We start from the raw sequence: 25566 nt of genomic DNA, 5'->3' as shown, positions 1-25566 counted from the left end.
CATCCCTGCCCCTGGGAACTTCCATATGCCACAGGTAGAGCCAAAACCAAAAAAACCCCTCCCAACCAAAATCCCAAAGATAGAGTATTCTGGCACTTAGGGAGGCAGCCTGAATGAACCTGTTCAACATGCAAGGCTTTTCTAGAAGAATCCACAGAGAAGCTGACATGTACATCACTGTCAAATGTTATCCTTCAAATGTAGCACAGGTTCCAATGCATTGGACTGATGGCACTCCTGGGAATAAATCCTTTGCTTTCCACATCTGCATAAACCATAATAGTCCAGAAAAGTAAGAGTGATCATTTCTTTTCAGTTGCTTTACTTATTTTTCATTCTGAAGAGGCAAAAACTATGTCTTTCCTGATTTAAGACGATTCTACTCTATTGTGAGGGAGGTTAGTTCTTTAGTTTACTGATTTGATTAGAACACACAGCATTGCTCCTGAGATAGACCAATCACTTATCATTTGGTTCACTGGCTACTTCTTTCTCAGCATTTCATTGCTTCTATGAAGCAGTAAACATGTCTTGGAATTCAAGTCAGGTTTGAATCCTGCTCTGAAACTCACTAGCTCTGTAATTTTGAATGAGTTACTTACTCTGAGTCTCATTTTATTTTTCAAGTAGGACTACTCACTCTACCAAAGACTGTGAGAATTAGCACTTACACCTCAGGCCTGGTAGTCATTACTCACCATTATTCTCTCTTCTGGCTTCCTCACCTGCCATAACACCTTAAACTGACCAACTTTATGTACTGCTACTTCCCCAGCTACAGTTTTTCTATACAGCCCATGAGGCTAATGTTTTAGGGGTCTGTTTTTTTTTTTTTTTTGTCTTTTTGCCATTTCTTGGGCTGCTCCTGCGGCATATGGAGGTTCCCAGGCTAGGGGTCTAATCGGAGCTGCAGCCACCAGCCTACGCCAGAGTCGCAGCAACGCAGGATCCGAGCCACGTCTGCAACCTACACCACAGCTCACGGCAACGCCGGATCGTTAACCCACTGAGCAAGGCAGGGATCAAACCTGCAACCTCATGGTTCCTAGTCGGATTCGTTAACCACTGCACCACAACTCCCAGGGGCCTGTTTTTTTGGTCTCTTTAGGGCTGCACCCGAGGCATATGGAGAGTCCCAGGCTAAGGGTCAAATCGGAGCTGCAGCTGCCAGCCTACACCAGAGCCATAGCAACGCTGGATCTGAGCCACTTCTGTGACCTGCACCACGGCTCACGGCAACCTCAGATCCTAAATCCACTGAGCGAGGCCAGGGATCAACTGTGTCCTCATGGATACTAGTCGGGTTCATTAACCGCTGAGCCACAAATGGAACTCTTTAGGGGGCCTGTTTTAAAGGGCTAAATATAGTAATTTTTTTCCCACAGACACCAGAGAGAAGTAATGCCACTGTGTAGGCCTTGAACTCGGTGCTGGATGTAGTCCCCCACCCCCTTTTACTTTTTGCTTTAGGGCCACACTTGAGGCACATGGAAGTTCCCAGGCTAGGGGTCACATCAGAGCTACAGCTGCTGGCCTAGGCCATGGCCAAAGCAACTTGGGATCCAAGCCACGTCTGCAACTCACAGTAACGCCGGACCCTCAACCCACTAAGTGAGGCCAGGGATCAAACCTGCATCCTCATGGATACTAGTCAGATTCATTTCCGCTGCACCAATACGGGAAGCCCTTGTAGTTTCCCTTTTCAGTTTAGTGCGCAGTATTATTAGCAGCCTTGGGGGAGGAAGAGTTTGAAAGCAAAGATCTCATCAGGTTGGGAGGACTATGAGACTTCACTAAAAGATGGCACTAGAACTGAATTTTACTGTACAGGAAAACTTCAATGGGAAGAGGGGAGGGAGGATATTTCTAAAGTAGGAGATCACTGCAAGGCGAGGGTATGTTTAGGTAACAGTAAGAAGCTGGGAAATAGGACTCTGTTTAAAGTTTCCTTTATCCTATGGTTGCTTACCTACTCTGGCACTTCTACAAGTACCCCAAAATTCCAGAACACCCCCCCACATTCCTTTCTTCAATCAAGCTTCAATGACCATCACTGCCCAGACGGAATATTTCCTGGCAACTTAGCTCGGTACTGCCGAGGCAAATCACTCGCCCAGTTTCTCAAGTGCAGCTTACTAGATAATTTGCATTATGCTTACATTATTTACACATATAATGGGACAGTTCATTATTTCTTGCAAGTGTATCTTAAGAGTACCTACCTGCATTTGCCAGCCCCTCAATAAACTTCAGATTTCTGAATATGTTAATGGCTTATAGAATTTTATGTAGGACCACAGGTATAGTACCTTTAATGGACGTATAGCTTGGATGCAGTGAGATTCATTAGCTAGTACTTTGAATAATCCCAGGCCTTGTTTTTGAGCCCAACTTTCATAGGCAAAAGCGAAGCCTTGGCGCCCTCTAGGGGAAGACTGGTTCTCACAGTCAGACAAGCTTCTCAACAAGGCAGGCGTGTGTGAGAACAGAAGCCACAGGATAATAAACATGGCACATTTTCCTAGATCATCTTTACTTGGAGATTTTTTTGGGGAAAAGAAGTAGGTAATGCAAAACATTTTTATATTAAAACAAATGCAGATAAAATTGAATAGAATATAAAATTTACATTACTTTTTGAGACAGAGACATCAAAGACATTTCAAGGTAAGCTACCCATGAGCTTCAGGCTATATTCCTAAACCTGGGGGAAGGAGGAGACCCTGCATGCTCTAATGTTGTGGGTGCTGTTGCTTTGATAGGGAAGTAGCAAATTCTTCTGAGAAACAGCAAATTAAATGCTTACTCATTTGGCAACATCCCAGCGGATTACTTAAATAAATGAAACCAAATGCTTTCTCATTTTTGAGCATTTTAACCTGCTTTTAAAAGGCCTGAGTAAATAAGAGCTTTATGCTTGAGTGGAAATTTATTTCCATCAAGAGTGATTTTTTTCCCCCTCCTGCAAATGTTAACATGCCTAACAGAGGGTATGACATGCGAGGAGGTCAAATATCCTAAAACCCTGTGGACTTAAGTCTGTCTGCATTACCAGATATGAAGTTACAAGAACACCTTCCAAGGGTGTCATCAGGAATGAAAAACAAACTACTCACCTTCTGCAACAAAAAAGGAAACAAAATAAAAAACTGAAGATTATATACAATTAGAACTGTATAATGATGTAATTTACGGACTGACAAAGACTTAGCTCTTAGAGAAGGGGGCTAATGCTATAGTATTACGACAATAAGAATTGCTTTTGGAAAAAAAAAGTCATTATGCTTCTTTCCCAAATCTTACTTATTCTCTATAATTGTACTTTTTGCTGTTGTTGGTGACAATTTCCTGCTTTGCAATAAATAGACGACCAAAGGCATGGGTGCCTCATGCGGAGATTTTCTAAGGTAAGTCAGCAGTGTATTGTCCATTTTTGAAGTTTGAGAGACAAGGTTAATCAAATAAGCATAGAATGGGAGGCAGATCCTGGTGGATTCTGCTGAGTTTTTAGGATCTACAAAAGAAAAGGGAATTTATAACCTCCCATATCGTTTGCCTTATTAATTTTCTTAAGTTTTACAGAACCATTTCTCTTTCTTCTTGGGACTATACTTTTCATTTTAAAAAGCCTTAAATTATGGCTCAAATCACAGGACGACCTGCCTATAACTTTAGGTAAATGCAACATTTTTCTTGAAGTAAAATAGTCTGGAGCAAAAAGGTCCCATCTCAGAATAGTTAAAGGGGGAATCTCAGTAGTTAATTATGTTGTACTGGAAAAAAAGAACAAAAAAGGCAGACAACAAACACCTCCATTTTCCCAAGATTAAATGATTATTAAAAAAGCGCACCACACTGTATAGAAATCAACATTCTCTCCCATAATTCTGTGCATCTGGGACTATAGAAATGTCACTGTCCCTGCCCCACATCTTCAAATTAACATTCTCAGGTCACAACAATAAGTCTTCCCAAAGGGGACCTTCCGGAAAAACAAGCTATTTCCTCGGCTCATATTTCCCTGGAAAAAAAAAATAAAATAAATACAAATAAAGTCTAGTGTGAAAATGAGGTCAGCCAGTCCAAATCAGCAGAGACATCCAACTGGACATGTTTCTGGGAGACGTGACTAAAATGACCCGGATAAAACTGGGACCATCACCAGAGTAGCAATTTCTATTCTCCGACACAAGCTGAGTTTGCATGGAACTAACTGCTTTTACCACACAGATTAAGGCAAGAATTTCTTTTTTTTTTTTTTTTTTTTTTGTCTTTTTGCTATTTCTTGGGCCGCTCCCGCGGCATATGGAGGTTCCCAGGCTAGGGGTCGAATCGGAGCTGTAGCCACCGGCCTACGCCAGAGCCACAGCAACTTGGGATCCGAGCCGCGTCTGCAACCTACACCACAGCTCACGGCAACGCCGGATCGTTAACCCACTGAGCAAGGGCAGGGATCGAACCCGCAACCTCATGGTTCCTAGTCGGATTCGTTAACCACTGCGCCACAGCAGGAACTCCAAGGCAAGAATTTCTTACTTATCTAAACAGAATTCCCAGTTTGGATTCTGGCTCTGCCGCTTGCTATCTGGGTTATCAAACTGGTCAATACATACAAAGTGTGGAGAACAGTGCTAACACACAGGAAGTGCCAGTTTTTATTTGTTTTGAATGGAACGGTCTGGTTCCTAGGGAATACTTAAAAACTTGTAAAATTAAAGCAGTAATGTTGTGAGCTTAAGGGAGGAGACTCTCAAGTCAGAGAGCCTGCATGTAGATCCTACTCTCCCAAAGACAGGCTGTGTAACCCTGGGTTACTCAATGGGCATTATATAACCGTTCAAAGTCCCAGTTTCTTCATAAGTGAAGTGGGCTCATCAAGAACGGTATCATCCCTCACATGGTTATTCTGACGGTTACCTGAGCTGATACATGAAAAGCTCTTAGCATGATGCCTGATATACAGCAGATGCTCAAACTATGCTGTTGTCTTAATCACTTCAAGGACCAACTGTTCCCTAGGTAAGGTATCAGATACTCTAGTAATTTTCTATCTGCTTTCTTTCCACAGCGAGGGATTAGTTAGAAAGTTGGGAAAGAAGGACCACTTTACTTTTAAAGGGGGACCACAAAAGGAGACTGTCCAACAGAGAGTGTAAAACTCAGAAGGAAACCCAGAGTGTTGCTGTTAGGTGTGTCCAGCACCCATTTAAATGTCCTTCCTGTGTACAGAGAGGGGCTTGCTGGGCATGATGAGCAAAAGTCCCTCCAGCTGCTGGCAGGCCTTTCCATTCAAAGTTCAGGCTGGGAAGCCTGAGCCCTGTGAACAAAGGCCTTTGTCATATGTGTCATTAGTGGTATAATACAATGTAACAAAGAGCTTCCTCATACACTTTCTTCTACCTACAGTCCTTTAAAAAGTGCTTCCCACTCAAAAACCGCTTTCAACTGAGGGCCATTTTAGGTGATTCCATATTAAATTTAGCATACAGCCATTCATCGTTTTGGTTCCTGATAAAGCTTTGCCTAGACCGATCAAGAATTGTGGGTTGTAGATGACTTACTTCATAGCAATGACAAACAATAAATTGGAGCCTGAAGAAAGTCATTTACTATTAAGACTCTAGAAGTAAGAGATCAGCTCTATCAACATCATTGTGATAAATAATGTCATAAATAACTTCTTATTCCTCAGTTTCTCTATATACTACAGGAAAATGCTTGAATATATTAGGAGATTCTGAAGTTATAAAAAAGTGAGGCTGGAAAAAATAATCTGAAATCGAGGATGTCTTTTTTTGTGTGTGTCTTTTTGCCTTTTCTTGGGCCGCTCCCGTGGCATATGGAGGTTCCCAGGCTAGGGGTCTAATCAGAGCTGTAGCCACCAGCCTACGCCAGAGCCACAGCAACACGGGATCCGAGCCACGTCTGCGACCTACACCACAGCTCACGGCAATGCCGGATCCTTAACCCACTTAGCGAGGCCAGGGATGACACCCGCAACTTAATGGTTCCTAGTCGGATTCATTAACCACTGTGCCACGACGGGAACTCCAAGGGCATCATTTTAACATCAGGATAACCGATTCCTCAGAACTTATTTGTAATTTGAATGTGATCTATGCTGAACCGTCTAAATCGAATAGTTTCTAGATCACATCTAGGGATTTCTTATTTCTTTATTATCCCTTCTGATGATTTCTAAGCAACACATTTTACTACTACGCCAGAGGGACACATGGAACACTGTAAAAGATACATTAATTGGTAACCACAGGATGACCTACAAGAATTAACCTGGGGTTCCAGAGACATTTAAGAAAACAAACAAAACCAAAATAAAATAAGAGGAGCAGGGAGAGAGAGCGGGAGGGAGAGAGAAACAGAGAAGTACCTCTTTTTGTAGCATGCACCAGCAATCTATCCAAGAAGTATATATTGGGGAATAAGGAGGGGATCCACCAGCAAGCCTGGAATAGAAAAAAAGATTAGCTATTGAAGGTAATAGTTACAAAACATTCTCTCAAGAGTTCAATAAATTTTTGTCAAAATATTCTACCTAGAAGGTTCCCTGAGAGGCAATTTAACTTCTAACGAAACAAATTCTATTGGAGCAAGGGAAAGACTGAGCATCCAAAAGGCTTCTCCCCTGTATACATATACGACGTTATATGTTCCGACACACTACATGATTTATAGTGCCTGTCTCTGCAGTGTTGAATAAAAATATTATCATTTTCTTCTCTTTTCTGTATTTTCTAAATTTTCAGCCATGATTATGTGTTACTTGAATAATAAAATAAATCAATATTTAAAACAAAACCAAAAAACCCAAAAAGGTTCTCCCTCCCTTATATTTAGGTTTTGAATCAATACATAAACAGAACTTTCAATCCAGCATGTATTTTTAAAAACATCTACGTTTTAATTTGTGGACAAATGAAGTTCTAAAACACAGAAATTATAGGATGAAAGAGCAGGGAAAAATGATTTAAAAACTAAGTGGTATTCAAAAGATCCAAACGTGACCATGGATATAAGCGGGCTCCAAGCTCTTACTCAGGTATAACCCATAATCAGTTCCTCTCTATAAGACTGTAAACAGCAGTAATACATCTAACTTATCCTTCAAGTCTGCTCTGGGCTAAAATGTGGCAGGTGTTCCACAAATCACCAAACCAACAGAATATAACGTGGTATGTGCTCAAAACTCTATCCAGCTACCTATTTGGCATCTTGTTTGAAAACTGTCACATGTCTAATGGTATACTGTGTCAGTCACTGTATTGGAACAGACTTTTGAATTAAATCAAGAGGCAAGGAGTTCCCGTCATGGCTCAGTGGTTAACGAATCCAACTAGGAACCACAGGTTGCAGGTTCGATCCCTGGCCTCGCTCAGAGGGTTAAGGATCTGGCGTTGCTGTGAGCTGTGGTGTAGGTCGCAGACGTGGCTCAGTTCTGGCGTTGCTGTGGCTCTGGCGTAGGCTGGTGGCTACAGCTCCGATTGGACCCCTAGCCTGGAAAACTCTACCTGGCCCAGGAACTTCAGCATGCCACAAGCACAGCCAAAAAAACAAAAGAAAACAAAAAAAAGCCAAAACTTTCTCCATGAAGCCCCTGTAAAAAACTGGTATGGGCTGTTGTTCAATCCCTGACATGCTTTTTGACACTTTCACAAAAGAGAAAATAAAGATTTAAAATAAGGGGTGGGGGGAGAAGGGAGTGGGATGGACTAGGAGTCTGGGGCTAATAGATGCAAACTATTGCATTTGGAGTAAATAAGCGATGAGATCCTGCTGAACAGCACAGGGAACTATAACCAGTCACTTATGATGGAACATGATGGAGGATAATGTGAGAACAAGAACACACACACACACACACACACACACACACACGTATGTATGTATGACTGGATCACTTTGCTGTACAGTAGAAATTGAGAGAACACTGTAATCAACTATAATGAAAAAAATAAAAATCATTAAAAAAAAAGATTGAAAATAAAAGAAAAATGTGAAGGGAGTTCCCGTCATGGCTCAGTGATAACAAACCCCACTGGTATCCAGGAGGACGCGGGTTCGATCCCTGGCCTTGCTCAGTGGGTTAAGGATCTGTGTTGTCATGAGCTGTGATGTAGGTTGCAGACGTGGCTCAGATCTGGTGTGGCTGTGACTGTGGCTGTTCCAATTCAACCCATAGCCTGGGAACTTCCATGTGCAGCAGGTGCAACCATAAAAAGCAAAAAAAAGATATAAAATAAAAATAAAGTAATTCAATAATTATCCTATCCTTTTCAGAAAAGAATCTATACAACTGGCAAGTGCACATTATTTACAAGCACTAGGAGAAATATTATTTATGCCCTTCTTTATTCCAAAAAAGGATATGAAGTAACTGTTTATAATGTAAATTGATGGCACTGCTGATACATGGGACAGAGAAAAAAAATCAGGAAATCTAATCAACTGTACTTTTCTTACCCAAATTCCTAGGACGACTGTTTGGCCTGTCAGGCACACAGACAGCCAACTACAAAGTAAGAAATCCAAGGCACTTACCCACAGTTGTTGACAGCCATAAGGTTAGAGACAAGCACAAAAGGATATGTCAACATACTGGCAAAAAACTGTAAAAGAGTAAAAAAGACAGCTGAGTTACTAGGTCATCTCTAATCTCTTCTCTCCTCTCCCTTAGACCTAGTGCCACTGTGGTCAAATACTCCCACAGTGGCTTGCTTTCTCAGTATTCCAGGAAAGACTAAATTATCAATGCTCCCTCCTCTTAACATACCGTTGCATGCAACCTTTTCTTTTTGTCTTTTGCCTTTTCTAAGGCCGCTCCCGCGGCACATGGAGGTTCCCAGGCTAGGGGTCTAATCGGAGTTGCAGCCATCAGCCTACGCCAGAGCCACAGCAACACAGGATCCGAGCCGCGTCTGCAACCTACACCACAGCTCACGGCAACACCAGATCCCTAACCCACTGAGCAAGGCCAGGGATTGAACCTGCACCTCATGGTTCCTAGTCGGATTCGTTAATCGCTGAGTCACGACGGGAACTCCTGCATGCAACCTTTTATCCAAAGACCAGAAGACTTCTTTCTCTGTGATTGAGCCCTAATTCAAGTAAGACTGACGGAGTTCCCGTTGTGGCACAGTGGTTAACGAATCTGACTAGGAACCATGAGGTTGCGGGTTCAATCCCTGGCCTTGCTCATTGGGTTAGGGATCCGGTGTTGCCGTGAGCTGTGGTGTAGGTCGCAGACGTGGCTCGGATCCCGCGTTGCTGTGACTCTGGCGTAGGCTGGTGGCTACAGCTCCGATTGGACCCCGAGCCTGGGAACCTCCATGTGCCAAGGGAGCGGCCCTAGAAATGGCAAAAAGCCAAAAAAAAAAAAAAAAAAAAAAAAAAAAAAAAAAAAAAAAGACTGAACTTCATCACTTAAGAGAAAAAAGTAAATACAACTAACTACAATAAGCATTTCAAAATACCCCCGAAGAAAATAAAACACACGAGTATGTTTCCAAAGACAATGGAAACTACTTTAGAAGTCCACTACTGGAAGATTCCACATGATTAAAGAGGGTGAAGAGGAGTTCCCATTGTGGCTGTGGTTAACGAATCCGACTAGGAACCATGAGGTTGCTCATTGGGTTAACGATCCAGCGTTGCCGTGAGCTGTGGTGTAGGTCACAGACACGGCTCGGATCCCACATTGCTGTGGCTCTGGCGTAGGCTGGCGGCTATAGCTCCGATTAGACTCCTAGCCTGGAAACCTCCACATGCCAAGGGAGCAGCCCTAGGAATGGCAAAAAAAAAAAAAAAAGACAACAACAACAAAAAAAGACTAAATAAATAAATAAAAACAAAGAGGGCGAAGAGTCCAGTACAGGATCATCGGGATACAGGGAGAAGGGGTAGAGCTGTGATAAGAAATGCCCACACACTCCCCTGGAAGCTGAACAGCACCAAACCACATGGGCTTGTTATTACTGTTACTGTGACGCAGGGGATTCTGGGTGATTCTTACCTCTGACAAACAGTAACAAATTTGAGAGACTCCTGAGACTTTAAAGCAGTGATGACACAGACTGAATTTAAAACAAAACCAAACTCCTAAAAAGTTTAAAAAGACCTGAAAAAAAACTCACTCCTGTGACAGCTTGGGAATAACTCTTCATTTCATTCATGGTGGAAACCTAAAATTGGAAGAAAGCCTTTATGAGAACGAGTAAGAAAATGAAACAGCTAACTGTTCCCAACTATACCAATATATTCTATTTCTAAATTACAAGTTTTTTTGACAACCTGAAAGTTAATTTAGAGAATGAAAACATAAGATACTGATTATGAACATAAAAAGGCAGTGGCCCAAAATGATCAATCTGATTCAATACACATATATTGCTAACCCGGTTCAATATTAACAGACAAGTTAGTGTTAGGTTAAGATGGCTTAGGAACAAATGTAATAGCCCCAGGATTTCAAAAACAAAGGGACGTGAAATTGGTAAGCTCTTTCCATGTCCTAGGAATATGATCCCTGGAAACCACATTCACTGCATATACTCAGGGACAAGTCATCACCTCCATATACCCCGAGCTGCGTACCAGATACTGTGGAGACCAGTCTCCACACTCAAGAAACCCAGCACATGGATTTAGTCCCACCCCTGGATGTGTTCTATTCTCCACCAGGCTATGGGGATGCCTGTGCACAGAGAGGCCGAGGCTGGAGAAAGATTACTTGTAGGGAAGGCTAATTCTCAAAACTGTCCAGGAATCCCCTTAACACTTCAGATTAAACGAAATACCTGAATATACTATAAAACTGTCCTGCTTCACAGTGTCCTCTAAAATAAGTTATCAATAAAGAAGTCATCTCCTTGCAGCATGGAGACAAGGTAGAGCTCTTGGGCTCACCCTGCCACACCCTAGGGACTTTCTAGGTACACTTCTCCACGGAAAACAGTACAGGCCATTCTCTTAGCCTTTAAAAACTTGACTATTAGGAGTTCCCGTTGTGGCACAGGAGGAAACGAATCCAGCTAGGAACCATGAGGTTTCAGGTTCGATCCCTGGCCTTGCTCAGGGGGTTAAGGATGTGGTGTTGCCTCGACCTGTGGTGTAGGCCAGCAGTTATAGCTCTGATTAGACCCTTAGCCTGGGAACCTCCATATGCTGCGGGTGAGGCCCTAAAAAACACAAGACAGACAAAGAAAAAACACCAAAAACCAAAACCCAAAAAACTTGGCTATTAATATTTAGCTATAGGAGGTCCCACTGTGGTGTAGTAGGTTCGATCCCAGGCCCCGTGCAGTGGGTTAAGGACCTGGCACTGCCACAGCTGTGGCGGAGGTTGCAGTTATGCCTTGGATTTGATCTCTGGCCTGGGAATTTTCATATACCACAGGCTCAGCCAGGAAAAAAAAAATTAGCTATATAATGATGAGTCTGGCACGTATCCAACTACTATCTTACTTTACAGCTCATCTAGCTGCCGGGTGAATACAATGCAGTTAGCACCAGAACATTTCATCAAGGAGACAACCTACCCCACTGTCCAGTGCATAGGTATTGACGAGGTAGGCCAGTGAGTTACAGAGCCACAAAGAAATGATGTCACCTAGGAGGCGAGGAATAAGACCCCTACATGAAGAAACAATAAAAATAAGAAGAACCAAGAAATGTGATCAGTAAAAAGATATTTCACTTAATATGATCACTTCTCAAAAAATTAATTTCAATTTACTCTAGAGAACTGAAAGGAAGTCAAATACCAGAATCTAACTAGTTCATTCTAGTTAATATTAATTATACTTGAGGCTAATCTCTAATGACTCTCATTCTCTTTTTAAAAATGCAGGTCAGCTACACCCCTCTAAGCTAAGGCTAATGACTCACTTTACCAGTCATAACTCTAAGCAGGACGTTGAAAAATTTGCCTAACTTTGGAGAAGAGAGTTAACAATGATTTTTGCTAAACTACTTAATATTCCAATTTGGCGGTAAAATGATGAGAAAGATTACAAAATGAGAATGGCCCCAATACAGATACACGTGAGAGGCATCAAAATCATGTTTCCAGGGCCTGGGCACCTTCGGGGAGGCCACGAGGAATAGTGGGACGAATATTACCGCACAGACTGAGGACCAGGGTGCAAAGGCCACTTCTACCACCCATCAGCTATGTGACGGGCAGCAAATGGACTTCCCAGAGTATGTATGTTTTTTTAAAATCTCTAAAATGAAAATAATAATAGCTGCCCTGTCTATATCTCAGAGTATTCAACGGTACTCAAAAATAAAATCAATTATGTGGAAACACTCAGAAAATTAAAAAGAACCATTTAGTTAATAACGTGGTTTTTGCAATTTACAGAAGAACAAGGGTAGTAGCCTAAGGTCTTTCTTCCAAAGAAAACTCAAGAGAATGAATATAGTGCAAAAATGTATTCTCTCAGGAGTTCGCATCGTGGCGCAGCAGAAAGGAATCCGACTAGGAACCATGAGGTTGAGGGCTCGATCCCTGGCCTCGTTCAGCGGGTTAAGGATCTGGCATTGCTGAGAGCTGTGCTGTAGGCCAGCGGCTGTAGCTCCAATTCAACCCCTAGCCTGGGAACTTCCATGTGCCACACTCGAGGATCTAAAAAAAGGCCAAAAACCAAAAAACTTTCTCATTTTATCAGCTATACATAATTGAGAACCTATTATAAGGGTAGAAACTTGGAATGACTTAAATTGTCAAAACCCCCATTTCAAACATTTTAGATATCCAGGGCGAACATCTGGGACCTTTACAAGAGAATTTAAGTCAGAGGGGCCTAAACAGAGCTTAATATCAAGTAAACCCAAGAGTACATTTTCCCCAAGGATTAGTGAGGAATGAGTCATGTCCTCATTCTCATTAAAGCTTTCCACTCTCTCAAAAATCACACAAATAAGTCATTTACTCACGCAAAAAATCCTAGGATGCCCTCTTCCCGATAGATAGTTACTATGGAGTCACAAAGTCCACTAGGTTTAGAAGGAGGAAAGGTAAAAATACATTAAGATTATTTTGCAGCTATTAAAAAAAAACCAACAACGTTCAATTACCATTTTTGACAAGTCAAATTTATATCCCTCCTGCCCCTGTTTCTACCACCCTCACGCTGCAAGGAGAGTTGAATTTGGAGATAGAGGTGGACACATTACTTCTAAGGGTGTAGTCACAGGGAGTTAGGGTAAATTCTGGCTTCAGTGGCTCTGTGACGTTGAGATCCTGGGAAGCCTTCTAAACCTGTCTGGGCCCTTTTCTTCTATTATGCTTTTTTGTGTGGACCAAACAATATAAGATATACAAATGTGTTTTGTAAGCTCCAGGGCATCATAAAAACGTAAAATATATTATTCTAATACTTTGGCTCCTTGATCTTAATACGTGAGAACAAAAACACTTACCAGTACTTGGACTCTCTGCCAATGAACTGTACCATAGATCTCAAAGTGATCACTACAGAACACAGAGAAAAAGATTTGTAAAGCCACCTCAAGATAAATTTTGATAGCTCTTGGGTAGGGGGGAGACTTTTCCACCCTAAGACATTTTGCTATCTGGATAAATTGGACAAAAGCCAAAACACGGAGTTCCTGTCATGGCTCAGTGGTTAACAAACCCAACTAGCATACAAGAGGACGTGGGTTTGATCCCTGGCCTCGCTCAATGGGTTAAGGATCCAGCCTTGCCATGAGCTATGGTGTAGGTCACAGATGAGGCTCAGATCCCGAGTTGCTGTGGCTGTGGCATAGGCGGGCAGCTGCAGCTCCAATTTGAGCCCTAACCTGGGAACCTCCATATGCCACGGGTATGGCCCTAAAAGACAAAAAGACAAACAAAAGCAAAAGATAGGCAAAGGACTTTAATGAATTTTCATGTCAACATATCTAAGTAATTAGGAGAGATTATGATACAAAACAACAACTGCAAACATACCGTGGAAGGGATGTGTGATGAGAGTAGCAGCAGAACGAGCCATCATCTCTCGAGTTGTCTAAAAACAATCAACACACACTTCTGAAATCTAAATAAATGACACTCAAATTCCTGTGGGAAGTAATGTGGGTGGATATTGCAGAATAAGAAAGTGAGCGACACAGCACTCCTACCCTTCCTGGAGTCAGGAAGAGTAGCCTGAATGGGATATAATACAATACACTGTCATTCTGGCAGACCTTTCACTTACGGATTTCAATGTTGTTACAGTTACTTCTCACAATTTCTCTGCAAAGCAGATTTCTGTTATCCCCTCAAATTTACAGATAAGAAAAACAAAAGCAAAGAAACAGGGAAAGTCATCAGCAGATAGAACCTAACTGGGGAGTTCCCATCATGGCGCAGTGGTTAAAGAATCCGACTAGGAACCATTAGGTTGCGGGTTCCATCCCTGGCCTCGCTAAGTGGGTTAAGGATCCGGCGTTGCCTTGAGCTGTGGTGTAGGTTGCAGACGCGGCTCGGATCCCAAGTTGCTGTGGCTCTGGCGTAGGCCGGTGGCTATAGCTCCGATTCAACCCTTAGCCTGGGAACCTCCATATGCCGTGTGAGCAGCCCAAGAAATGGCAAAAAGACAAAAGAACCTAACTGGGATAAAACTATGAGGCTTGTATTCAGATTATTAAGGTGCTCTCTCATTGTGAGTGATTTCAGAGACTCTGATATCGACACTGGACAAATTTCAGGCTCTATTTAATCTGTACCAATATCTCCAGGAGAATAGAATGATTTTGTTTTTCCACTACAACCCCATAACTACAGTATCTTATAGCTGCTATATTTACCGTAGCTTATCTTCCCTGACAAGGACTCTGTAAAGAGGTTAGTTTAAAAAAAAAAAACAAACCAATGCTGCAATCATAATACTAGGAGGTAGTTTGTAAATAGATCAAGTCTGTGATTCATTTTTGCATTTAAACATTATCTTTAGTCATTTAGTTAAGAGATCCCTCACCCCTACCCCAATAGCAGTTCTAAGAGCCTGAAGGACAGGATGGACTAAATAAAGTTAAAAATATATAAAATGGGAGTTCCTTCGTGGCTCAGCAGTTAATGAGTCTGATTAGCATCCATGAAGACGCAGTTTCAATCCCTGGCCTTGCTCAAGGGGCTAAAGGATCCAGTGCTGCCGTGAGCTGTGGTGTACGTTGCAGATGTGGCTCGGATCCTGTGGCTCGGATCCTATGTTGCTGTGGCTGTAGGCCAGCAGCAGCTACAGCTCTGATTCGACCCCTAGCCTGGGAACCTCCATGTGCTGCGGAGCAGCCCAAGAAATGGCAAAAAGACAAGACAAAAGACAAAAAAAAAAAAAAAAAGAAAAAGAAAAAGAAAAGAAAAAAAAAGATCAGCCTCTTCAATTTTAAACATGAAATGAATGGGCAAAATATATTTTCTTTCCTTCTTTTTTTTTTTTTTGTCTTTAGGGCTGCACCCTCGGCATATGAAGTTCGCAGGGTAGGGGTCAAATCGGAGCTATAATTACTGGCCTACACCACAGCCACAGCAACACAGTATCTGAGCCACACCTGAGACCTACACCATAGTTCACGGCAACACCAGATCCTTAGCCCACTGAGGGAGGCCAGGGATCAAACCTGTATCCTTATGGATGCTATTCAGATTCATTTCCGCTGAGCCACGATGCGAACTACCCAAAATACATTTTCTTGAAATGCACCTATTCCAAACAATAAGCAATGCTTTTTTCTCTATGTTCTATATACAGTAAAGCCCAGATTACAGTGATGATTCAATTTCATTTGGAAAAGACACTGAACATACAGGCCTGATGATCCTGATTCCAAAACTGCCACCCAGCTCTGATTTAGGGAAATCATAAGCATCTATCTTACCTCCTTGATAACTCGGTCAAAGGAAGAGGAAACTTCTTTCTGTACATTTCCAGATCCCGTCTCCTGGAAATTAAAATGAAAGAAGACACATATCTTAATGGTTCCCTGAATAGCAACACTTTGAGATAAAAGGGAAACTGACTGACTGTCCCTTCTCCTAAAGGGGACCCCAAAGAACAACAGCAGCTTGCAGGGGAATTGGGCTCATGCATAGAAATCAGCTCCAACATACCTCAACCTTGTCACACTCCTGGTAATGCTACAAAGGAAGAGAAAAGAAAAGAAAGGACGATTAGGACTATCATAGTGTCACTGAGATAGGACGTAAAAACTCTACTGACTGGCAGAAATTAAAATAGTTGATTTTTTTTTAAACTACAAATCTTTAATTAACTTCTACTTCTAATTAATCAACCAGAAATATGTGCCTCTGAGATGATCTTGTTAAGATATTAACATATTGATTGGTCAGCTCATAAAAATCTTATCTAAAAGAAAAAGGAAAAAAATAAAAATAAAAACCCGAGAACATTATTTACTAAACACATGCCTGTAACAGAAAATAAATTGGTAAAAATACAGCCTAGCACTAAGACTATGGGAAAAAACCTCAGGGCTTTTTCATGGAAAAAGCAGGTCCAATACCAAATTAGGTCAAAACGCTTTTCTTCACTATACAAAGAAGAGAGAAATGGTGCTTGGTCTGAGTAGCTGAAATTGCCTCACTTTCTCTTTTGTATCTCTGTTTCTAACCAAGCCAGAGAGTAGATGATGTTTTCTTCTAGAGAAGAGAACGCAAATACTGCCAGAGCTCAGAATACTGCATTAGGAGAGGAAAATATCTTTGGGATATTTCAGAAACAGAAGACATGCTGGCTGAAATACTTGCACCAGACAATTGACTGCCTAGCCATAACCAGATTTTAAAAATAGACATCACTGTCTTTTGCGAAAAGATTTACATTTTATAAAAAATCATCAGAGGCAAGAGAACAAACATGATTAAACTGAATGATAGCTTTTGGTCAAATTCCAGGTCTTTGGACAGAATTAATTCTAGCAGTTTCAGGCATCTTTAAAAACAGTCATTCATTTCTAGACTTTGATTTCTCACTCTGTTAATAAGGTTTTCTTTTTTTTTTTTTTGCTTTTCAGGGCTAAACCTGTGGCATATGGAAATTCCCAAGGTAGGGGTTGAATCAGAGCTGCAGCTGCCGGCCTACAGCACAGCCACAGCAACACAGGATCCGAGCCCAGTCTTTGACCTACACCATAGCTCATGGCAACACCAGGTCCTTAACCCACTGAGTGAACCCAGGGATCGAACCTACATCCTCATGGATACTAGTTGGGTCCGTTACTGCTAAGCCACAGCAGGAACTCATGTTAATAAAATTTTCAACCTGTCTCTTCCACATTATTTTGAACAGATTTCAATTTATGTATTTATTTATTTTGGTCTTTTTTGTCTCTTTAGGGCCGTACCTGAGGCATATGGAGGTTCCCAGGCTAGGGGTCCAGTCGGAGCTGTAGCTGCCAGCCTACACCACCGCCACCACAGCAACGTCAGATCCAAGCCGTGTCTGTGACCAACACCACAGCTCACAGCAACGCTGGATCCTTAACCCCCTGAGCAAGGCCAGGGATCAAACCTGAGTCCTCATGGATGCTAGTCAGGTTTGTTAATCTCTGAGCCACGATGGGAACTCCTGAACAGACTTCAGTTTAATTCTTTTTCTTTTAGGGCCACACCCATGGCATATGGAAGTTCCCAGGCTAGGGACTGAATTGGAGCTGCAGCTGCTCGCCTACACCACAGCCACAACAGCACCAGATCTGAACCTTATCTGCAACCTAGGCCACAGCTCACAGCAACACCGAATCCTCAACCCACTGAGTGGGGCCAGGGATTGAACCTGAATCCTCATGGATACTAGTTGGGTTCATTAGCACTGAGCCACAATAGGAACTCCTCAATTTAATTTTTGGTCAGATATACACAACACTTTCTTACAAAGGTTAACAGTTTTACCAACCCTGAATCAGTCTTTCTTCTTGACTGCATAAGCTACTTTTATTTATTTATTTATTTATTTGGTCTTTTTGCCTTTTCTAGGGCCGCACTGCGGCATATGGAGGTTCCCAGGCTAGGGGTCCAATCGGAGCTGTAGCTGCCAGCCTATGCCAGAGCCACAGCAATGCAGGATCCAAGCCGAGTCTGCAACCTACACCACAGCTCACAGCAATGCCAGATCCTTAACCACTAAGCAAGGCCAGGGATCGAACCTGCAACCTCATGGTTCCTAGTCAGATTCATTAACCACTGCTCCACGATGGGAACTCCTGCATAAGCTACTTTTAATACTAAAAGTAGTACCAGTCCCCTGTCCTATTTTATTCGGCTACATGTCAAATACATATTTGGGCATCTGTTTACGTCAAGTTTGTCTTAGTTTTCCTTTACATAAAGGAACTTGGTCTTGAACAGTAACTTTAATCTTGCTCTGACTCTAAATATAAACCTCCTTGAACTAGATGAGGACTGCTTTCCCAGATGACAATCCAAACCTCACTTGGGTAACAGCAACATTCTGAGCCAGAGTACTGTGTGGCCAGATAAGAGTTAGTAATCAACCCACAAAAAACATTGGCTCATTAACACTCCATCACTCTGACCCACAGGCCACTCAGAATGGTGCTTCTACATTCAGTCCACAGGCATGACACAAGGATAAATATAACGAATAAGAAAACAGCTTCCAGGGAGTTCCTGTCGTGGCGCAGTGGAAACTAATCCGACTAGGAACCATAAGGTTTCGGGTTCGATCCCTGGCCTCACTCAGTGGGTTAAGGATCCAGCGCTGCCATGAGCTGTGGTATAGGCCGCAGACAAGGCTCGGATCTGACATTGCTGTGGCTGTGGCTGTGGCGTAAGCCAGCGGCTACAGCTCCAATTAGACCCCTAGCCTGGGAACCTCCATATGCCACAAGTGCAGACCTGGGGAAAAAAAAAAGAAAGAAAAAAAAGAAGGAAAAAAAAGTTTGTAAACATTTGGAATTTAGTTTGAAAAGAATATACAGATTGGTTAGCATACTGCTATATTTTTGAGAGCCAAAGCACAAAAGATAACATATCCTTGATGCAGCAGGAGGCAGAATTATGAACTACACAACCAATTTGTTTGTATTCTCAACCATATTCATGCTGAACACCCTTCTCATGGACTGTTCTAAATGATACAGAATTTGTATTCACAACACTTTGTAATATAGCAAAGGGCAGTTCTGTTTGACCTACATGGCAACTGGTGCAACTGAGAAACCAGTACAGTCAAAGTAGTAGGCTTTAGCATTTGAAGTTAAAAGAAGCTGGCACAACAAAAAATTCACTAAGAAAGGTTTTTTTTGTTTTTTGCATTTTAGGGCCTCAGCCGCGGCATATGGAAGTTCCCAGGCTAGGGGTCCAACTGGAGCTACGGAGGCTGGCCTACGCCATAGCCACAGCAACACCAGATCTGGGCCGAATCTGCGACCTACACCACAGCTCAAGGCAATGCCAGATCCTTAACCCACTGATTGAGGCCAGGGATCGAACTCGCAACCTCATGACTTCTAGTCGGATTTGTTTATGCTGTGCCATGACGGGAACTCCAAAAAAGGATGTTTTGATTTTTTTTTTTGTAGTTGTTGTTATTTTTTGTCTTTTTGCCTTTTCCTAGGGCCGCTCCCTTGGCATATGGAGGTTCCCAGGCTAGGGGTCTAATCAGAGCTGTAGCCACTGGCTTACGCCAGAGCCACAGCAACTCGGGATCCGAGCTGCGTCTGCAACCTACACCACAGCTCAGGGCAACGCTGGATCCTCAACCCACTGAGCAAGGCCAGGGATCGAACCTGCACCTCATGGTTCCTAGTCGGATTCGTTAACCACTGAGCCACGACGGGAACTCCTGTCCTGATGTTTTTAAAAAACATTTTATAAAACATCTCAAACATACAAAAAATTAAGAAAACAATTCACTATGTATCTCCCATCAAGGTTGAAAACATGTTAACATTTTGACTTTTGCTTAAGATTTCTTGCCTTTGTAAAATAAAATGCCATGGATATAGCTAAAGTTCCACCCTTCATTTTGCCCCCCTTCTCAAATGTAACCACTACCCTACAGTCAAATGAACTCTTGGGTGAGGTTTTCTTAAAATACAAAAACTTTCAACTTTATTCACTATAACACATCAACCATACACAAAATACAGATGCACAATGGAATAAATAACTAAACAGCAAATATCCACATAACCGTGATGTAGATCAAGGAAAATCATTTCCATTGCCCTAGTAATGCACCGTCCCTCTTTCTCTTCTTGCGAATAAACACTGTCTTGACTTTTACGTTGATCTTGCTATGTTAAAAAAAAAAAGCTGGGAACAGAAACTACTTCACTAAGAGTAACACTAGAATAAGAGGAAAATAAAATAACTTCAGAAAGAAACATATATTTAACTAGCTTCAGTCCTCCTTCAAAGAAATAAAATGAGCTATACAAGAGCTCAAATAAGTGTATTTAATTTCTACTCAGAACTGATCCAGAGGAAGAAGCTTGTGTACATCAAAATCAGTTATTTCATTTTATACAAATTCTCCTTGCTTTCCAGGAAAGAATTAAGAATGGGTGTTTTGGAGTTCCCGTTGGGGCTCAGTGGTAATGAACTCAGCCAGTATCCATGAGAACTCGGGTTCAATCCCTGGCCTTGCTCAGTGGGTTAAGGATCCGGTGTTGCTGTGAGCTGTGGTGTAGGTCGAAGATGCTGCTTGGATCTGGTGTTGCTGTGGCTGTGGTGTAGGCTGGCAGCTGCAGATCCGATTCAACCCCTAGCCTGGAATTTCCGTATGCTGCATGTGTGGCACTAACAAGAAAAAAAAAAAGAAAAAGGAAAAAAAAGGGTGTTTTTCAATAAATGTTTTTCAAGAGGAAGAACGGTCATGGATAGATATCTGTATCTTTGAAATTGCTCTTCATCAGTAGAACAGACTGTACATAAAAGGTAATCTGGAGTTCCCGTCGTGGCGCAGTGGTTAACGAATCCGACTAGGAACCATGAGGTTGCGGGTTCGATCCCTGCCCTTGCTCAGTGGGTTAACGATCCGGCGTTGCCGTGAGCTGTGGTGTAGGTTGCAGACGCGGCTCGGATCCCGCGTTGCTGTGGCTCTGGCGTAGGCCGGTGGCTACAGCTCCCATTGGACCCCTAGCCTGGGAACCTCCATATGCCGGGGAGCGGCCCAAGAAATAGCAACAATAACAACAACAACAACAACAAAAAGACAAAAAAAAAAAAAAAAAAGGTAATCTAAATCTATGGGAAAGTGGATTGATTTCCTTCTTACCTGTAAAACTTTACCATGGACAACAGTTCCAAGGACCCCTGAACATAGTCTTGGAGTTAAGCCTGTGAACAATCCACGCTTCCCATCGATGCTGGCGATGTGCTGAGCTAAAAAAACAAGTCAGAGATTTACATTCTAGTTGGAAGAAATCGTTATGTAAAAATTTCAAGAAAACACGCTTCCTATTTATGTTCTTTCAGTAATTGTAATAGCAGGAGCCTATCACATTCCTCAGTGTCATCCAATTCCAATGAAATCCAAGACACCTACCATAACAAAAGAGGCCAGGAAGCTGACATACTTGCCGCCCAAAAATATTTCGTCCTATTGTTGGAGGAAGAGGCTCATATCCCACCTTTAAAAACAAGAGAATATATCAATACTAAGCAATATTTCCAGGAATGCCTGGGTTGCAAGTTCTTAAATAAAGAACAATATTAGGCTTTTAACACAAGTTAAAAATGAAATGTATGTTTTCCAGGACAGTGATGATATATGATACTTATAATTTTTTGGGGGGGTGTCACTTGATTAAGACTGGTTTCAAGTCTAGATACGCATGTTGCAACAGAACAAAGGGTGGGGGAAAAAATGTAATTGTAATGTATACATGTAAGGATAACCTGATCCCCTTGCTGTACAGTGGGAAAATTAAAAAAAAAAAAAAAAAAAAAAAAAGACTGGTTTCAAAAAACTCCAGGTTTTCTTTTGGCTCAAATTCTACAAAGTAAACCATATAGCTGCCGAGATACACTAATATCAAGCTGAAAACAGAATAGGGAATCTTCTGGGTTAGGAAAGCTACAGTTTACAGAGAAGGCTCAAAAAATTTTTTCTAAAGAAAATCTAGCACATTTTTTAGGCATTTCCATTGTGGCTCAGGAGGTTACCAACCCATCTAGTATCCATGAGGATGTGGGTTTGATCCCTGACCTCACTCAGTGGGTTAAGGATCTGGTGTTGCCATGAACTGTGGTGTAGGTTGAAGACATGGCCTGGATCCCGAGTTGCTCTGGCTGAGGTGTAGGCCCCTACCCTGAGAACTTCCATATGCTGCAGGTGTGGCCCTAAAAAGCAGAAAAAGAAAAAAATCTAGCATATTTTTAATATTTGGACAAAATGAAAAGACTAAGCCAGCGTCAACTTAATATTTGGCTAGCAAGACAAAACACTCAAAAGGCAAATGCAGTTAGAGCTGGATAATTCATAACTTGATAATTACAGGTCTTTGTTAAACCAACAGGGCCATTTTATTTATTTACTTTTTTCCTTTTTTAGGGCCGAACCTGCAGTATAAGGAAGCTCCAAGGCTAGGAGTCGAATCAGAGCTGCAGCTGCTGGCCTACACCACAGCCAGGGTAACTTGGGATCCAAGCTGCATCCTGAGCTACACTGCTGCTTATGGCAACACTGGATCCTTAATCTGCTGATTGAGGCCAGGGATCAAACCCGCATCCTCATGGATACTGGTCAGGTTCTTAACCTGTTGGAGACACGGTGGGAACTCCCAACAAGAACCATTTTAGAATTGATGTCATCATTTTACTTCTATGATATATTCAGACTCTAGTGCCATAGCAATACTTGAGAGAATGAACACAGTCAGACTTGGTTTTAACTTTCTATTGCTGTGATTCTTAACCTGTTCAACTAAGTAACTCCTGAATGAACTCCCTGAAAGTGTTACTATTTTTAAAACTGACTATTTGGGAATTTTACCAAAACCCCTGAGACACTTGGCAACACAGGATGTTGTACAGCAGGGACTAAGGATATTCAAGTTTTTGAGGCAGGAGCTCTGAATGTCACTAGAAAAACTTGCCTCCTGGATAAGGACTAAGTAATGGGCTTATTTACTGCAAAAAGCTGTCATCTCAGAAGTTCCCGTTATAGTGCAACAGAATCAGCAGCGCCTCTCTATCACTAGGATGCAGGTTTAATCCCTGGGCCTGGCACAGTGGGTTAAAGATTTTCACAGCTGCGGTAGAGGTTGCAACCGAGGCTCAGATCTGATCCCTTGCCCAGGAACTCCATATGCCTCGAGGAGGCAAAAAAAGAAAAAAAAAAAGAAAAGAAAAGAAAAGCCATCATCTTCAGATATTATCTAGCTACAAATATGCCAACTCTAGACGTCATGATACATTTCAAAGATTTTGTTGTTAATTTAAATAACTTAAGAATAGACTTTTACACATAGATTCTGAATCTACACAAATCAAATCATCAATATTTAATAAATGGAGTCCTCCCTAGTGTGTTGCTTCTTTTTAACAGAAAAGTAGAGGACAGGGGTTCTAAAAACTGCTCCCATCCTTGGTACTATGCATGATGTAATTCCATCAACTCTCTACAAAAAGTGAAAAAAATGAATGACCTGCCTATCACAGGGAAACTTTGAAAGGCAATTGAAAATACTATCTAACAGTTGATATCTGCTGAAACCTGGCATACTTGACTGAGAATATAAAATACCATTTAAGAACTATTGCACAGTAGATTAGAAACTAACATACATACTTAAACTTGCTAAAACTCTTTTAGCTGAACTGATTTCCAGCTCTGACAGATGTGAATTTCACTGTCATGAGCCATATGGGCTGCTGTTGGATCCTTCAGAAATTTGACTCAGCAACCACTTCATTATCACTTCTGAATGAGCTCCTTGTTTCTCTAGGTATCTGGTGCTAAAATCTCAGAAGAGAATAGCAGCAGCTACAGCAGCAAAAAAAAGAAAAGAAAAGCTAACAAAACGTTGGCTCCCCTCTAATTTCAGATTTGTCTTCAAGAGATTTTAAGTCTTGCATTTGGGGCCCAGGAGGAGAGATGAATTCTAATTTCAGAGATGCGGAGAGGGGAGGGTTGGGAAGTCCTTGGCGATGCCCGGCCTGGATCAACCTCAGGTTAGAAAAAACAAAGTTCAGAGAAGCCACTGGGCAGGGCAGGGAAGGACAGGGCAAGGCGGCAGTTGGCTACCGGGAACGGAGAGGGCCTCCCCACTTGACCGCGAGGCGAGATCTCGGGAAGGCCCAGGGCCAGTGGAAGCTCCGCGCGCGGTGGAAGTTGTCCCTGCGGGGAAGGAAGAGGCGGGCAGCAAAGGAGCAGCATCTCGGGAGATTGAAGGCCTGGGATGGTTGAAGCCGGTCCTCAGGCACCGTGGGCAGCGGCGCCTGAATAAGGCGCCTATCGGGGAAGGGAATGGCGAGGACTCATACCTGGATGAGCACCTTCACGTACATGAGCGGCTGGGACAGGATGGTGAGACCGGAGCCCAGGAGCACCTGACTGGCCGCGTCCGCCATGATGGCACCCGCGGACGGACAGACAGACGCAGCCACCAAGCGACCGAGCCGGTCCCAGATCACGTGCCAGGGCCGCCGGCTTCACTGGCCTGCCCGCGGCGCGCGCGCGCACGCACGCAGCGGCGCGCGCCTCTCCGCCCAGTCCCCGCCCACCGCCACGCCCCAAGAAACGGCAGGCGCTCGCGAGCGGGAGCAGGGGTCGGGGCGGGGCTTATGCCCTCCACTAGGAATGGCAGTTTCTCTTGCGCTTGCGCGGGCTGGAAGGGCCCAGGCGAAGAAGAATGGGCGTGGCAATGGGGAGTGACCCTGGCCGCATGGGCAAGGTCAGAGTAATAAAAATAATTGAAAAGGGATCTTCGATATTCTTCGCCTCTGCACTTGCTTTTTTGGCATCAGCAAAGTAAACTCTAAGGACTACTCAGCATCAGAATCATAATCTAGTGGCCAAGAAAAACTAGATAGAATAATGACTCCATCAGGGGGTTGCTATTGGTGCATTCATTCATTCATTCATTCAGTTAATGTTAAAACTTCTCGGAAACACATTTTCTGACCTATATTTAAATTCCCCTCCCCTTTGGGAGTTCCCGTAGTGGCGCAGTGGTTAACGAATCCGACTAGGAACTATGAGGTTACGGGTTCGGTCCCTGCCCTTGCTCGGTGGGTTAACGATCCGGCGTTGCCCTTGCCGTGAGCTGTGGTGTAGGTTGCAGACGTGGCTTGGATTCTGCGTTGCTGTGGCTCTGGCGTAGGCTGGTGGCTACAGCTCCCTAGCCTGGGAACCTCCATAGGCTGCGGGAGCGGCGCAAAAAAAGACAAAAAAAAAATAATAATAATAATAAATTTACCTCCCCTTTATTTCCTACCACATTGTCTTTTAACACTTATCATTGTCTGAAATTTATCTTTTTGTCTCCTCCACCGGAATGTAAACCTCGTGAATTCAGGAGCAGGAACTGCCTTTGTTTCTTACTCAACGCCTGGCACATACTAAATGC

General features: G+C 42.7%; 1 protein-coding gene across 1 annotated transcript; it reads right to left on the bottom strand.

Moving 5' to 3' along the window:
* On the bottom strand, window positions 2514-24737 carry MTCH2 (mitochondrial carrier 2). Its single transcript, XM_003353877.5, has 13 exons — window positions 24482-24737; window positions 21540-21624; window positions 21270-21376; window positions 16118-16144; window positions 15886-15948; window positions 13976-14033; window positions 13444-13495; window positions 12958-13017; window positions 11556-11649; window positions 10152-10199; window positions 8560-8627; window positions 6392-6467; window positions 2514-4021 (listed from the first exon to the last, which is right to left on the bottom strand). Exons 1-13 carry the CDS (start codon window positions 24566-24568, stop codon window positions 3935-3937), a joined length of 912 nt encoding a protein of 303 aa, XP_003353925.2. The 5' UTR covers window positions 24569-24737; the 3' UTR covers window positions 2514-3934.

Source organism: Sus scrofa, chromosome 2 (assembly GCF_000003025.6).
Source record: "Sus scrofa isolate TJ Tabasco breed Duroc chromosome 2, Sscrofa11.1, whole genome shotgun sequence".
Classification (NCBI taxonomy): domain Eukaryota; kingdom Metazoa; phylum Chordata; class Mammalia; order Artiodactyla; family Suidae; genus Sus; species Sus scrofa.
This window is presented reverse-complemented; position numbering and strand designations above follow the sequence as displayed.